The sequence below is a fragment of the Bicyclus anynana genome, chromosome 18 (genome assembly GCF_947172395.1).
Source record: "Bicyclus anynana chromosome 18, ilBicAnyn1.1, whole genome shotgun sequence".
In the NCBI taxonomy this organism is placed as follows: domain Eukaryota; kingdom Metazoa; phylum Arthropoda; class Insecta; order Lepidoptera; family Nymphalidae; genus Bicyclus; species Bicyclus anynana.
The window spans coordinates 2,133,990-2,149,895 of record NC_069100.1 but is presented as its reverse complement, the minus strand read 5'-3'; the positions used below and the strand labels follow the sequence as shown (position 1 = coordinate 2,149,895).

General features: G+C 40.3%; 1 protein-coding gene across 2 annotated transcripts in view; it reads right to left on the bottom strand.

Moving 5' to 3' along the window:
• LOC112058087 (tyrosine-protein kinase-like otk) overlaps positions 1-15,906 on the bottom strand; it is a 66,515-nt gene that overhangs the window by 7,555 nt on the left and 43,054 nt on the right. For both annotated transcript variants that reach the window (XM_024098764.2, XM_052886722.1), the window contains 15 exons: positions 11,461-11,532; positions 10,030-10,145; positions 9,381-9,531; positions 8,464-8,607; positions 8,077-8,122; positions 7,858-7,988; positions 7,180-7,323; positions 6,159-6,293; positions 5,739-5,846; positions 4,808-4,941; positions 4,274-4,402; positions 3,332-3,528; positions 2,170-2,281; positions 1,046-1,141; positions 65-190 (listed from right to left, as the gene is read on the bottom strand). In XM_024098764.2, coding sequence (XP_023954532.1) covers positions 65-190; positions 1,046-1,141; positions 2,170-2,281; positions 3,332-3,528; positions 4,274-4,402; positions 4,808-4,941; positions 5,739-5,846; positions 6,159-6,293; positions 7,180-7,323; positions 7,858-7,988; positions 8,077-8,122; positions 8,464-8,607; positions 9,381-9,531; positions 10,030-10,145; positions 11,461-11,532 — 1,841 coding nt within the window. The remainder of the gene's footprint in view (positions 1-64; positions 191-1,045; positions 1,142-2,169; positions 2,282-3,331; positions 3,529-4,273; positions 4,403-4,807; positions 4,942-5,738; positions 5,847-6,158; positions 6,294-7,179; positions 7,324-7,857; positions 7,989-8,076; positions 8,123-8,463; positions 8,608-9,380; positions 9,532-10,029; positions 10,146-11,460; positions 11,533-15,906) is intronic.

Genomic DNA, 15,906 nt, shown 5'->3' with positions numbered 1-15,906 from the left:
CATCTTAGGTCGGATTCAATAATGGGCCACTTAAATAAGACTGATAACGATGATGATCACTCACCAGTAAGTTGGCGAGTCGTTCAGGCATCGCGCTGGGTATGTTCCACTCCAGAGTGTCAGTCTTCAGTCTGTCTAACACCGAGTTGTCGTTCAACTTCGCGAAGGGCATCTCCGCCTTTGTGTATATCTGTTGAAGTCACATGTTGAATAAACATAAAACCCCCCGGTGACGTCGCTAAGGAGCCTACGGCACTTACACAATCAGAAAAACAAAAATCATATTAATTTTATTCATAAAAATCCTACTAATATTATAAACGCGAATGTTTGGATGTTTGTTACTCTTTAACGCCGCTACTACTGAAGCGATTTGGCTGAAATTTGCAATGGAAATAGATTTTACTCTGGATTAACACATAGGCTACTTTTTATCGCGAAAAAATCCATGGTTTCCCGAGATTTGCGAAAACTGATGATTTTGATGATATGAATGTCTGTCACTCTCTTTCTCTTTCACGCCTCAACTACTAAACCGAATTAGCTGAAATTTGGTATTGAGACATATTATAGCCTGGATTAACACATAGGCTACTTTTTATCCCGGAAAAATCCATGGTTCCCAAGAGATTTGTGAAAAACTAAATTCCACGCGGACGAAGTCGCGGGCGTCCGCTAGTGTGAATATAAATTCAAATTAATTTAAATGAAGGAGACCGGCCATTTTGGCCCCAGCACGTTACAGAAATAGCGAAAATCTTACAATAAATCAAAAATGGCCAAAAAATCATTTTTGAAAAAAAAAACATATTTTTTTTAAATAAGTGTGTATTTTGTTGAAATCGGTTACTTTATAATTTACTTGTCCACATCTTTATTATGCAATTGTAAAACTGAAATTAAACCAGTTTAAAACTAATATTAATAAAAAAAAATTTTGAATGTCCTGTATTTAATTCTAGTTATCCTTTATTTATTTATTTTATGTAGATTTGAAAAAGTGATTTTACAGTCATTTTGAAAAGTAGGAATAAATATACATTACCTCCCAAATGGTAGCTGCAAACATGTAGACGTCAGACTTAGTCGAGTATTCTCCGTCCATCACAGCTTCAAATGGCAGCCAGCGGAGTGGAATCACCTGAATAATGCAAAATATTGATTCAATCACAGATTAAAGAATATTAGGCAGATGGAGCGCACGGAACACGATGGTGTCGTAACCGTTCCATTTTCAAAATTCAAAAATGAATACATTCCTGAGTCAGTAGGACACCAAGCTACGCATCAGTAATTTTCAATATTATTCTAGAAAAATTGCGTCTTGTGTTTTTAAATATTTTAATTGTTTTTTCATTGGTAATTATTGATTATTATATTAAATTTCTATTTAATCGTTGTTAGTGTTAAATTTTGAAATACAAATTATGAAAAAAGTTTGTAAATGCGAATGTCAAGGAGACGCGTGACGTTTTTTTTTTTTGGGCCTCGCCATGCTGCTTGTAAAGACTCATTCTGGACATTCTTTATTCTATAGATTCAATATTTTAATACAAAATATTGATTCTTATACATACTTATATTAGTAAGTAAGTAGGTACTGTATATTTAAAACTGATCGTTTTTTATATAAATATATTGGAATTTGAAGTAGCAAGACATTACTTAACTTAACAGGTAGAGATTTATTTATTTATTTATTTAAACAGGACACCAATAGGTTACAATAAAATCTTATAATAAAATATAAAGAAATATATAAGTTACGGCAATTATTGCACACCCACTTATTGGTTGTCACAGCATGCACTAAGGATAAGGATAAGGCCTAGTTCGCACTACTCCAGTAATCCAGTCGAGTACAAACGATTTTTGGGCGGTAAAACCAAAAATCGTTGGCACCCGACTAAAACAATAAAGTAGTCCGAACTAGATATCTAATAATTATTATAAAATAATTTATAATTTTTTGCGCAAAGGATCAGCCTGGCTGTTCAACGCGGAAATGCAGCCAGTATTCTTGCCACAATCCCACGTGGGCATGATTTGTATAGTTTTTAGGATAAGTTAGCTTAAGTTCCATAAATTCTTTCTCAATAAAAAAACAATTTATAATTAATACAGAATTAATGTACAAAGAACAATATTAAATTAGATATTATAGCTTGCCTGGTCGTGATGCTTGTAGTACTCGTGCGAGTTCGGTCCGCGGGTGAGCGCGGGGAAACTCAGCTTGAGCTGCAGTTTAGATGTGATCACGCAGTTCCGCGCCGCTATGTCTCTGTGCAAATACAACTATCATTATAGCTTGGCAATTCCGTTGATGACTCTCCCATGATATGCGGGCGACGGAGGGAAATACTGCGCGGGTGTGAAGTCGTACGCGCGCGACAGAGGAAAGGATTGCACGGCAGAGGTATGACGACGTGCGCGCGGGGCATCGGGAGTGTTAAGAACGAATTTTTCAAGCTATCATCATTATCATTATCAACCCATATTCTGCTTATTGCTGAGCTCGAGTCTCCTCTCAGAATGGGAGGGGTTAGGCCAATAGTCCACCACGCCGGCCCAATGCGGATTGGCAGACTTCACACACGCAGAGAATTAATAAAATTCTCTGGAATGCAGGTTTCTTCACGATGTTTTCCTTCAAAGTTTGAGACAAGTGATATTTAATTTCTTAAAGTGCACACAACTGAAAAGTTGGAGGTGCATGCCTCGGACCAGATTCGAACCCACACCCTCCGGAATCGGAGGCAGAGGTCATATCCATTGGGCTATCCCGGCTCAAGCCAAGCTATACATAGACTGTATTAGCCTTCGTCACAGATTACAGGTACAAGTACAGAAGGTTCACTCCGCAACGTCATTTAAACAAATAGCGACTCTCGCTACTACACAATACAGCACAATTCAGTTCGAACAAAATTAATAGCCTACCGTTTTATTACCGCCATCTACAAATCTCATTATTATTGTATCTATTCTGACAACGTTAGAGTTGTCTTCGATTACAAAATACTTAATACCTATTATTCTTCGATTCTTAATTAAAAATGAATGGGAATGACATTTGCTAACGACAGGTCACGAGATCAAATTGTCGATAGGATCTGTCATTCGCATACATTTTGTTTTACAGTTTTCAAAGCGTTAGCGTTTGTAGAAAGAGAATCGACGTGCCATGTGTCTACAGGCACCGGTACTTGTACTTTTTTTTCTAAAACGCGAAGTGCGCCAGGCCTTGCTTCATATGTTACCGCACCAGAAGTCTTGTGTAGACAGATACAATCGCACATCTACATATAGACACTTGATATCGCACACTCACCTGTGAGTGAGTCTCTTGTGAGCGAGCCTGGCGGCCGCGGACGCGAGGTGGGCGACCAGCGCCAGTCGGTGGCGGGGAGCCAGGGGGTGGATGGTGTTGTCTCTGGCTGGCAAGCCGTGTAAAGGCCCCACTCTATTGATATACTCTTCGTTCTCTTCCGGTGTTCGGGTCGCGATGAGGAAGCTACGTAAGTCGCCCTGAAAAATTACAATTGGTATAATTGCAGGCCAAATTAAAAAGGTTGGACACTTGAGATAATAAAAATTTCAAGGTTTCTAAGAGGCATGTTAGCGACTCGGATCCGTAGGTTATCACTGGCATCTTGTCTTCGTTAACTACGGGCTTTATTAGAAGGCTCAAAGTCACTCTGCGGGTAATGGAGCGAGCTATGCTTGGATCTTCTCTGCGTGATTGAATCAGAAAAGAGGAGATCCGCAGACGAACCAAAGTCACCGACATAGCTCAGCGAGTAGTGAAGCTGAAGTGGTAATGGGCAGGCCACATAGTTCGAAGAGCCGATGGACGTTGGGGTCCCAAAGTGCTGGAATGGCGACCCCGACCCCGGTGGGCCAAAGACATCAAGCGGGTTGCAGGGAGCCGCTGGATGCTGGCGGCTCGAGACCGTTTTGCTTAGAAGTCCATGCAAGAGGCCTATGACCAGCAGTGGACGTCCATCGGCTGATAATGAAGCGGCATGATCTTACTGCCTTGTTGTCTATAGGAGCGTTACTAAATTAATGTGTGGAATAGAGACAATTAGGTCTAGGATATGCGCTAATAGATACTTCGTGCCGATAAAGATAATTATTGTGGTTGACCAAAAGCGGCGAAATCGAAAATATCACTCTCTCTTCATGAACATTCGTAACGAGAATGATATTTTCTGTGTCAGTGCCAGTTATGTTGTTGACACATCCTAGGTGTACTGATGCCGAGTCTCACCCAGTCAGTATGCTCCAGCAGCATGTAGTGCGGGTCGGCCTCGTTGCAGAGCCCGATGAGCCGCGCGATGTGCTCGTGGCGCACGCGGCTGAAAAGCTCCAGCTGGCGGCGGAACTCGGCCAGTTGCACCTTTGAAGATAAGAGATAAGGTAAGAATGTAAAACAATAGCCTGAAGTTGGGAAGATGATGGTGATCACTTTGCCTCGGAGACAACCTTAAGCCTCAGTTAATCCATCATTTTGTCGCAGAGGAAATACCTCAAGCAAGTCCCAAGACATGTGACCTTGGATTAAACGATCCTTTCCTACTTCATTAACACTTTATGATTAATTACAACATAAAACATTATCGCAAAAAGTCACTAACGCGACTAGCAGCGTGACGGTGTTCGCGCGTGAAATGAACTCAAGTCAACCAATAACAAATACCCTCTTATTTACACCATCACTGTTGTGATAACTCCACCCAAAGTCCACCAATCCATTGGAACATTGTGTTGGACTGATAGTTGAATATACTAAAAATCCTGTCACCTCGTCCTTGGTAGTCAAAGCCTTGACGAGCACGGGCTTGAGCTGCGGCTCCAGATCCTCGTCCTTGCTGCGCAACTTGCTGATCTGCGTCATGTCTATCTTGGCCAGCATCACGTCACCGAACTCGCCGCGACCTGGCAATATTAAAAAACATATTACTAAGAACTATAGGCATTAAAGTTCTTTGGCGCCCAAAAATCAAGATTCATTTGAACGATTGGTAGTGCAGAGTCAAGTCGAAGACAAAAGAATCAGAGGCAGATCTCCAAATCGCTGGACGGATTTAGTCAAGCCTGCAACACATGAATAAATGATGGAGCGTTTCCATAATGCACCCAATCGCCTAAAGTGAAGAAGCATTTCACAGAAAGCGTCGCTCATTGCTGCAATGCACGATCAGTGATCACTCTGCCAAGAGTAAACAGTTAAGAAGAATAGGCAGGATTATTGTTAGGCATAGTCAACTAGGATTGGGACCCAAAACCGAGACCCAAAAGCGAAAAATGTCCACCAGTTCTCGGCCTATACGAAATGTTATAAGCGCGCTGCCGGCGAGCTGTTAAATTGTCTTAAGGTGAGTGGTTTACATTACGTATCCTATTAGTGTGCTTTGACTTCAAAGCTGGAGTTTCATATAAAGAATACTGAATGGTTCACAAGGCGATACGGAGCTAATCCGTGTCCTAGGCATTATAACGAGGCGTTATAGAGTGAATAGGCATTTTCTAAGTAAGCACGCTCCAACTTAGACCACATTAATGCTTACCATCAGGTTTAACTGTAGTCAAGCACAAGTTTAAAACTAGATTGTCGGTATTTCGGTTTTAATTAGGGTAGGCACAGTGTATATTAGCATCTAGAGAGTGCAAATGAATACTCTTACTTCAACAAGAAGTCGGTGCAGAAGTTAAAGAAGTAGAAGCTCACTCACCAAGTGTGATTTGTTCCGTCAGTAGGGTCCGAGGCACGGCGAGCTGGTCAAATTGACCAGACTTCTTGGACGCGCGGGACACGCCAGACACCTCAGAGTTATCTGCGCCTGCAGTATAAAAATCATAGAAAAAGGGTAGTTCGCGAAACTTCGTTAAATTGTTCGCATACCTATATAAAACACTTTCAAAAATTCAAAATTCATTTATTGAAGTTTTGAAAGAGACATCACCCCGGTGGTGGTTTTGAACCCCGCCCCATTGGTCTATTGGCGTACCCACTCTTAACACAGTTTTTTCCGACAAATTGGAGGGGAATGGAAATATTGGTTATAAAAAGAACAAAAAGATATGGCATATATTCGATTTTTTTTAAAAAAAAAAGCTAACAAAAGCGTGTTAATAAAAAGACAAAAACTTACCACTATCTCGATCATGCGGCAGCAGACGGCCGTTCTGCGCGGGCGCACCGTTTTGCGTCACCTTCTGCTTCTCTTCCTCTCCATCTTCTACCAACTTCTCCCTCCCTTCTGCCATTTCCAACTCCATCTTTTCACCTATACAAAAATGTATTATTATATTCTGTTAACTAACGATCTCAGCATGGAGATTTTTGGCTGGTGGTACGATGTCGTGTAGAAACTGAAAAGGGGTGTGGATTTTCAACCTCCTCCTAACAAGATACTCGCTTCCATCTTAGACGGTATCCTCACTTACCATCAGATGAGATTGTTAACTTGTAAATGTGGGCATTAACACAATTTCGTTGTTATTACTCTACTCTACTTAAGCCAATACATCAATTACTTATATACTTGTTGGTCATATCTTTGATATATCTTCTTCATCAAATATCATCTTAGTATTTGTGATAAGTTACTTAAAGCAGAACTAATGTTAGTTGTAACTCTAGATTATACCATTACAAATTATTAGCTCTCTCGGATCGTAGAAAGATGTTAGATTTATGTCTACTATATAAAAATAAGCCGGGTTTTCCTTCCTGACGCTATAACTCCAGAACGCACGAACCGATTTCCACGGTTTTGCATTCGTTGGAAAGGTCTCGGGCTCCGTGAGGTTTATAGCAAAGAAAATTCAGAAAAAGTAGGGGGGTAGGGTAGGGGTAGGTTAGGGGTAGAGTTGGGTAGGGGTAGTTGAAAGTTTACATCGAGTTTCACGCGGACGAAGTCGCGGGCTTCCGCTAGTTTCTTATATAAATTAGGCTCGATATTTCGCAAAATCGAAAAATCACTGTCACTTGATCTACAATGATGTAAATATCAGCATTTTTATGAAATAACCATGTCAGATGATCCCATAAACGTAAAAATCAGTGCCACTTGATCTAGTGGTTCACGTTTTGAATCGTACACTGAGATATACAATCACCTAGCAAGTGAGATCACAGTGGAGCTTCAACTTGTCGATTGTAGTACTGACCTCGCTGGCGTCTCTTCAGCCGGCGTCGCCTGCAGTACAGCATCAGCGCCAGCACCAGGATCATGTAGGCGCCCGCGACGGAAATGGAGACGAGCACAGCCTTACCCGCCACACCGGTGGACTCGGCCGGTTGGAGCTCACCTTCTGAACATTACAAAAGCCAAATTAGTAACATCTGGTAAAATAAAAAAACCCATTGAACAAGAAATATGCTACCAAACCGCTTTTCTGAATCTTCGCCCGCTACAGGGATGTGCGGTATGTAACAGAAATATAAAATATAGGCTAAATAGGTGCGCGGGCGACATTATACACATATATTGATTAATAAACAAACAAACTAAAGCTTGGCAAATTCGTTCGTAACACTACTACGCGAGGGCCGGGTAGCGATGCCCCACGCGCACGATTTCATACGCGCGCAGTCCTTCCCTCCTAGTCGCCCGCATATCATGGGAGTGTCATCAACGAACTTGCCAAGCTATAAGCCTTTTTCTCTGACCTCTGTCGTCATATCCAGCATTTCTGTAGCGCGGTTGAGGACTCAATTAAAAAATGTTTGTCGATGGATCTAGCAACAGCATCAGCAGCGTGCCGTTGTCAGCAGCAGCAATTGCAGCAGCGTTGCGGATCAGCAGCGAGCCGTCGTCGGCAGCGGCACTCGCACACACAAGTTACCGGGATGCACGACGAGCAGCAACTCGTTGCGCGCCAGCCCGGCGAGGCTGCCGGCCGTGCAGCCGTAGCGGTCCGCGTCGCGCGCGCTGGCGTTGCGGATCAGCAGCGAGCCGTTGTTCAGCAGCACCACTCTGAGACAGTAAAATGTTTTCATGTACTCTCATATCTAAAACCCAAAACTACCTTTGAAACCGACTATTATATCTCCTCCATACACACCTTGATATCGACGCGTTCACTCCTCCCTCGATTTCAACGCCATCTTCTGTAAAAATATTGATTCTTTGTTTATTGTACTACTAATTACGCCCCGCAGTTTTATATACATATTCCGTGCCCGTGTGGATACCGGGTAAGCTTTACTATTCCAGATTGTAAGCTATTCATAGTGATCATTCCAGAATCAAACAATCTCCCATAATTTATAACCTAGGCCTTAGGCCTACCAATCGCATTGAAGGCACATCTTTTAGGTTAGAAATCTTCTCTTCATGGTCCATAAAGACCTAAGCCTTAGGGTATATATTAGAGGTGATTGTTTGATTCTTATGGAGCCTATATCCTGAACCTGTAGTGTAGATTAACAGTACAATGCTTATCACTTACGTTGTTGGTGCAAAATGGTAAGGTTCCTGTCCCAGTGGGTGGTGGGCGCGGGGTCGCCGGTGGCTATACAGTTCAGTGACACTGTTTGACCGACTGTCACGTGCATCTGCTGGTCGGGAGCTGGGTCTAAAACGCGCGGTGCCACTGTAACAATAAAAAACACAAAATTAGAACAACTTTTATAAAGTAATACGAATCACTTTCAACCGAAAATTGTCCCGGACGTACAAAACCTTTTCACAGATTAAATTTAAACTGATCTTTTAAATAAATCTATTATAATAATTTGTGAGTGATTCCACGTGAAACTATACTTCTTGCTTTATTTGTTATCGACCGCCTTCCACACCACTCAAAAATACTACAATCTAACACACAAAAATCTCTTGCCAAGGTTTTGCCATTTTTTCAAGAAGAGTAAGACAGTCTTCAATAGGCTATCTAGGCTTCAATAGCTCTACGTCTACGGTAAACCCGAATATACATTGAAATATCATGGGTTCCATTCAGCGCTCTCTCTCTCTCTCCTGTTGTACCCACTCTTAAGTATAGGGAAAGGAAGGAACAGGAAGGGACTGAAGTAAAAAGTTCTTTCAAAAATAAAATAATACATGAAAGAGAAACTTAAAAGTTAGTAGCGGTTAGAAGCGCCATCTCTTGGGTAGGACTTGTTTTACTAGTTACTTCACAATGGGTTAGTTAACATTTTTTTAAAAGGGTATTAAATTGTTCATTGTCGTTCTACTAGATTGAAAAAAAAATCAAGTCAACTTCCTTATCAAAAGTACATACCGTTAAGACTAATCTAAGCCTGGGCTTACTTGTGTTGTATCGTAGTTTAGCAGTGTTACTACAGATGGCGCTTTTAAAACCTAACGTAATGAAGTTTTACTTCAAAAATACATATTATGCCTTACCCACGACGTCTAGAGTGATGTTAGCGTGTATGACGTGATCGCCGTCGGTGGCGCGGCACGTGTAGTTGCCGCTGTGCTGTTTCTTGGCCTCCACCACCATGAGCGTGCCGTTCGATGACGTCACACCGTCGGGCAGGGGGTCCGACTCGTTCTGCAATAAAGACGTATATCAAAATTCTTTGTTTTGGTGGATTATGGTAAGAGATGGCGCTTTTGCAGCGTCTTCTATATTACGTCTGTCATTTGGTACTCAAAAAAAGACATTTGTGAAAAGTTTTCCAGGAGTTTTGAAAATTGGTAATGTTATTGATTATGATTTGTATCGTAAAAATGAGTCACAAAGAAAATATCAAGTTATATAAAGTTCATTTTAAAATTTCTGTTCCCGAAGAAAATAATGTTTAAACGCATGTTAGCCCAGACCTCACCATTGCTTGCAATCGGACATGAATTGATTGTAATTATGTGCCTTTCATGGTATTGGATACTCTGGTATTACTCTATTTTGAAATTGAAATTATTTTTTATTTGAATTTATTTTGAAATTTCCTTTACCAATACAAAGCCACGTTATTTAGAAGTGTCAAAAGCTAAATTTAATCCCCGCATTCCGAATGGAATGGGAGCTACGCGAATGATATGACATTACCAGAAACCACTGCACGGTGGGCGCCGTGCCGCCGGCGACCTTGCAATGTATCCGACCCGAGGAGTTCAGTTCCAACTTCTTGCTGAATGGGCCAGTCTCGAAGCGTAGCGCGCCATCTGTTGACAGGTAGCAGAGATCATTGTAAATAGGATTTTTTTACTATCCAGTACAGCTAGACGCCGTCCCAGCTAGCGAGGAATCGCAGTCCGCACAGGGGCACTGATCACACCTCAGACTAAATACATAAGGACTAGTATCGCACCCAAATTCACGAACAAAATTTTCTGCCATTTTCTAAGGAGAACGAGCTTATATTTCACACATATCTTATACTAAACTAGCAGTTTTTGTTCGTTTTTTACACAAAAAGGTATTTTTACGGAGGTTTTTAACCGACGGGACACGATTGTAAACTATGAAACATCGATTCTATAGAGACAGTGTTTATAATAGCATAAGATCGTTGATCATATACTTTGACAGAAAAATAATGTCTTGCGAGGCAGGTCTTTATCTAATTAGTCTGAGGATCACACTGAAGAAACAAAATCAACTCATAGGCCAAGATGCCTCAGATGCTGGAAGAAATAACCGGGGGAGCGAATTCCCCCACGTCTTACTCGAGCAAGTAGCCAAGCCTCGAGGCCCGTACCCCCCCACACTCTCGGGGGGAGATGAGCCCCACACGGTACTATCAATGAGATAAAATTGACGTGTCTCTCTGTGATCTCAAAATAACTGTGTTTTATCAAGTGTCTTGAAGATATTTACACAATACCACAATCGTCGTCGTCGTTATCAACCCATATACGGCTCACTGCTGAGCTCGAGTCTCCTCTCAGAATGAGAGGGGTTAGGCTAATAGTCCACCACGCTGGCCCAATGCGGATTGGCAGACTTCACACACGCAGACAATTAAGAAATTCTCTGGTATGCAGGTTTCCTCACGATGTTTTCCTTCACCGTTTAAGACTCGTGATATTTAATTTCTTAAAATGCACACAACTGAAAAGTTGAAGGTGCATGCCCCGGACCGGATTCGAACCCACACCTTCCGGAATCGGAGGCAGAGATCATATCCACTGGGCTATCACGGCCGCAATACCACAATACAAATTTTTTATCTGTATGTTTTTTTCGAGTTAATCTTTAAAACGGCTTAATCTAATTAAATTTTAATGGGACTTAAACTATGGGACAAAATAGAGGACAAGAGAATAGATATCCCGAAAAAATCCATAGTTCTCACGGGACTTGTAAAAACCGGAATTGCGGGCGCACGCTATTAAGTGTTTTTCAGATAGCATGGGTATGGTGGGGTATGACGTTCATAATTAACGAACTGTCACCCGCACCATTCTACATTAAACGAACTGTAGTTTACAATATGACTTTTTTTGATGAGCTCATAGTATTCTAGTAAGTAGTTACCATTCGCAGCTCGATGTCTCCGGCTCGGTCTGTGCAAGCGAAGTCTGTGCCCTGCGTTGTGATGAACAGCATCTGTGAAACAAAACATACACTTCAGATATTATAATAGACTAGCGGACGCGGTCAAGCTTCGCTTTGCCCTATTCTGTTCAACTCTCACCCTACACGTACCCTACCCTACCCCTCTACCCTACCACTGATCTACACCTACCCTAAAATATTGTTTGTACCGCACACGATGTAAACAATATTTTAAGTAATTTTTTTACACCTACGTTATTGGATTAAATTTTTAGAGTTTTAGAAGGGATCTTTAATTTTCTTGTAAAAATATATTAGGTATATCGCCTAGCACTCAAGGATAGTGTAGCTTTCCAATAGAAAAATATTTTTTTGAATTAGTACCTTAATTTCGGAGCCTATTCAATACATACATACAAACAAACAAGCAATCAATAAAAATTATTCCTCTTTATAATATTAGTATAGACAGAATATTTATAATATATGTTGTGTATTCGTAGTGAATGTCACCAAAACTTATGTGGGAGAGGAGAGAGTATCTTGACATTATAGTGTTTTTCAGATAGGATGGGTGACAATTCGTATCACTGTTGAAAGTTTGCCGCGGTTTAAGAAAATTTAAAGAAAATTGGGAAGAATTCAAAGAAAAATGGTTAAAATTAAAATATTAGATGACCATGATCTAATCAGTATTCAATACCATTTCACTTAACATAAATAATATTGTATGAGAGGGGCAGCATTACGTAAAAAACGCAACAAGCAACTGAAGACTTTTCTCAGTAGAATCAAGTATTGTCTTGACGTCACAAACTCTAGTAAGCTAACCCTTCAAGTAAGCTAACGAATTTTTAATTTTAGTCATCCCCTCGTAAATACGTGAGTACCTAATCGAGCATACTGCATACCAACTTCCTTTTGTCTTTGCCGGTTAAAAAAAAAAAGAAAACAATCTCAAAGAGATGCGCATCAAACATGGATTCCCGAAAGGGCATCGTGTTCGATTCCATCAAAGTCAGAGCACTTTCGTCGGTCGGGCTAAGTGTTTTAACAGGTTCCAATCATCAAGTTTGTTCAGTACGCTGCGGTAAGGACATTTTACACACACGACACGATATCGCATCGTAAATTATTAATATAATTAAATTGCCGTATTAATTTTCTGCTTTTCTCGATTTATTGTCGGTTAGAAGCTAATCTAATACCTAGTTCTTTTATCATTACAAAAACATAATTAAAAATGCCTTTATTTCCAGACGAATTTTTAAAATGTACATTTTTGAGAATATACCCATATCTATACTAATATTATGAAGCTGAAGAGTTTTTTTGTATGTTTGTTTGCTTGAATGCGCTAATCTCAGGAACCACTGGTCCGATTTGAAAAATTCTTGCAGTGTTAGATAGCCCATTTATCGATAAAGTCTATAGGCTATATAATATTGTCCCCATATTCCTACGGGAACAGGAACCACGCGATTTAAACCACATGGCGTTAGCTAGTTAACTAATAAAGGTTTTTTACTATTTAATTAAAAACAATTTTTAGTATTTTTGCCACCATCACCACAAGGGCATGATTAGTATGTAACTATTATTTATTGATATTTGTATGTCGTATTAAATTGTGGGCAGTAGGGCTCTTTACCAGAAAGCTCACCTTGGGATGTACTACAACTAACTCTGCAAAGACAAGCTACAATAGTCAAACATTGAATGACATCTCACAGAAGGACCAACTTCTCGTTGATTGAAGTCAGCTTATTATTTCTAAAATTAATTATTATTAGTCGTACTATGTCAATACGATATCGTGTCGTGAGGTATCGTGTCGTGTGGTAGTATTCAGACTGTAACGCGGTGATAATTGACGGGCAGAACTGACGGCGCGCAGGGAGCGTCGAAAGACGTTCCTTACTCTGGACATGTTTGTTTATTCCCTTTCCGAGCCTTTATTTTGTTCAGATGTTAAGGAAATGTACGTGTGGAAAGCTGCTGTTGTTTGTTTGTTTGTTTGTTGTTTGTTTTCATTAAAAACATTATTTTTTAGACGACGAACACGCGGTTCAACTGATGTTAAGTGGTTACCGCCACCCACGTCAATGGTTTGCTGGCATTTTTTGGTATGTCCATTAATGCTTAATATTTAAAATGTTTTTTAAAAAATATATATAAATTTATTACATTTTTTTAATTCGTGATCACGACAAATGAGCCATGAATACAAGTTCCTGAGGCACTTTTGCCTTCATCGTCAAACCATCTTCCACCTTTTTGCATCGTCAACAAATATAGGCAAATATAGCAAATCAGTTTTTCTTTTAGTTGATTTGTTGGATCTGTTTTGACCCCAAATTGCAGAGTAATAACTACAAAAATATGGAAAAGTTGACGAAAAAGTATATAAAAGAAAATTCATTTCCTCGTATTCTGTAGGATAGCATTGATCTCGAGAACTTCCATTGTAAGTATACCATCAAATCAAAGATTCAGGCAGGACATCTATCAAGACAGACCAAATTAGCATTGGATTGGACTAAGATTAAGGAGCCAAAATGAAGTAGGCCTGGCCACGCAGGCTCTTCTATTTTATTCTGTGCCGCAACTAGAAAAAAAAATAAAAACCCTGACCAAATGGTCACCGTTGCGCGAGAGAAGAAACATGACCCTTTGATGTGGCCGTCCGCCGCAACACATCTGTTTGTGTTTACCCGATGTTTACGTACGTTTTGTTACACGCACACACGAAACTCAGTAGGTAACTTTGAAACCGTTCGATTACCGCCAGTAGTAATTTTGTTAGTAATAATAATCCATTGAACAATATAGATATTTCCTCCCATAAAGCACTAACTTTTCTCACAACTAGAGGATTTTATTTATTACTAGTCACTCGACACCATCCGATGAGTCCAGTTTCATCGGATGGTGAGAGATCATCAGTATTATCGGCTGACAAGCCGTTAGCGCAGCAAGCATGTCTGCTTATTGGATCGACAGTGGCTGACTTAAAAAACGCTTTACTTCATACTTGGACAGTTTTGAGTTCTGTTGTTTTTAACAGAGAAGTCCTGCGTTCGATTGGTATGCAGGTTTCCTCACGATGTTTTCCTTCACCGTTAGAGATACGTGATATTTGTTTTAAATGCACACAGCTGAAAAGTTGGAGGTGCATGCCCCGGACCGGATTCGATCCCACACCATCCGGAATCGGAGGCAGTGGTCATATCCACTGAGCTATCACGGCTCCTCTCGGCTGTCCTCCTCTTACGCAATATAAAGTAAAAAGAGATATTTGAACTTAATCGTGAGTGGCTGGCGTTAGCCGATATGTTTGTTTAGAATTTGACCGGAATCACAGTATACATAATAGTACAAGGGAATACACCTTTGACTCCTATATCGAATGTGTTTGACATCAATATTGTGGTTTATACCGGTTTGCCGGATGTAGGGAGTAAGTCATTTTAAAAAGTAAAACGTTTCCTGCATCGTTTGGTCCAGTAACTAGCCTATGTGGTATCGAGTCATGAGATCTTGGAATTTGAGTCCTAGATCGGAATATTATTTTTTTTTTCCAAGAAACCGGCCGATACAACGTTGACCCCGGGAGCTCAGGATATGGATAAATAAAAGCATAAGTATAAAATTTAAAAAAAAATAACTTTTTTTTATCACTTTTCTTTAACATAATTATGACACATTTTTCATCCATTAAACAGATGGGTGAAGGTCCTTTCTAACACATATCCTAGGCTAACGGAACACAAATATGTATTGAAGAAGGAATTTTACAATTTCAATGCATACCCTAGTTAAAAACCTTAAGCACCCCACTGCATATGCGCCATACAAACTTAAGCCTAGCGCAAAGTATTCCGCGAAAGCTTCCATCGTATCATTAGTAGGTAACTGGTACCTAAATAGTAATGTAGTAAAATCCAGGTCAACAGGCCCCATGCGCTGGGAGCAAGCTAGACGGGGTAAATTTTGTAAGCGAGCTAGATGGGGTAAATTGTGAAGCGAGCTGGATGGGGTAAACTGTGTAAGCGAGCTGGATGGGGTAAATGGTGTAAATGCATAAGCCAGCGAAAGCCTCGTTAACTGTGCCGTGGTAGCCGAGTGCTGGCTTTAATGGTTTTATTTTTTAACTCTAGCTAGACCGGTAAAAAGAACTCTTTTTGTGTGGAAAACGCTACATCAGTAACTGCCAGGCAGATTATACCAAACGAAAGTTAAGTATAAATTGATAATAAGAATGACTATTTTAATAATATAAACTAATATTACGAGTAAACAGAGAGATTTTTTGTAATGTTTCTAAACAATTTTAAAAACTCTTTCTCTAGTGGAATGCTACATTATCAGCGAGTTACATGATCTATATTTTATCCCCGTGTTCCCACGGGAATGTAGGTGAAT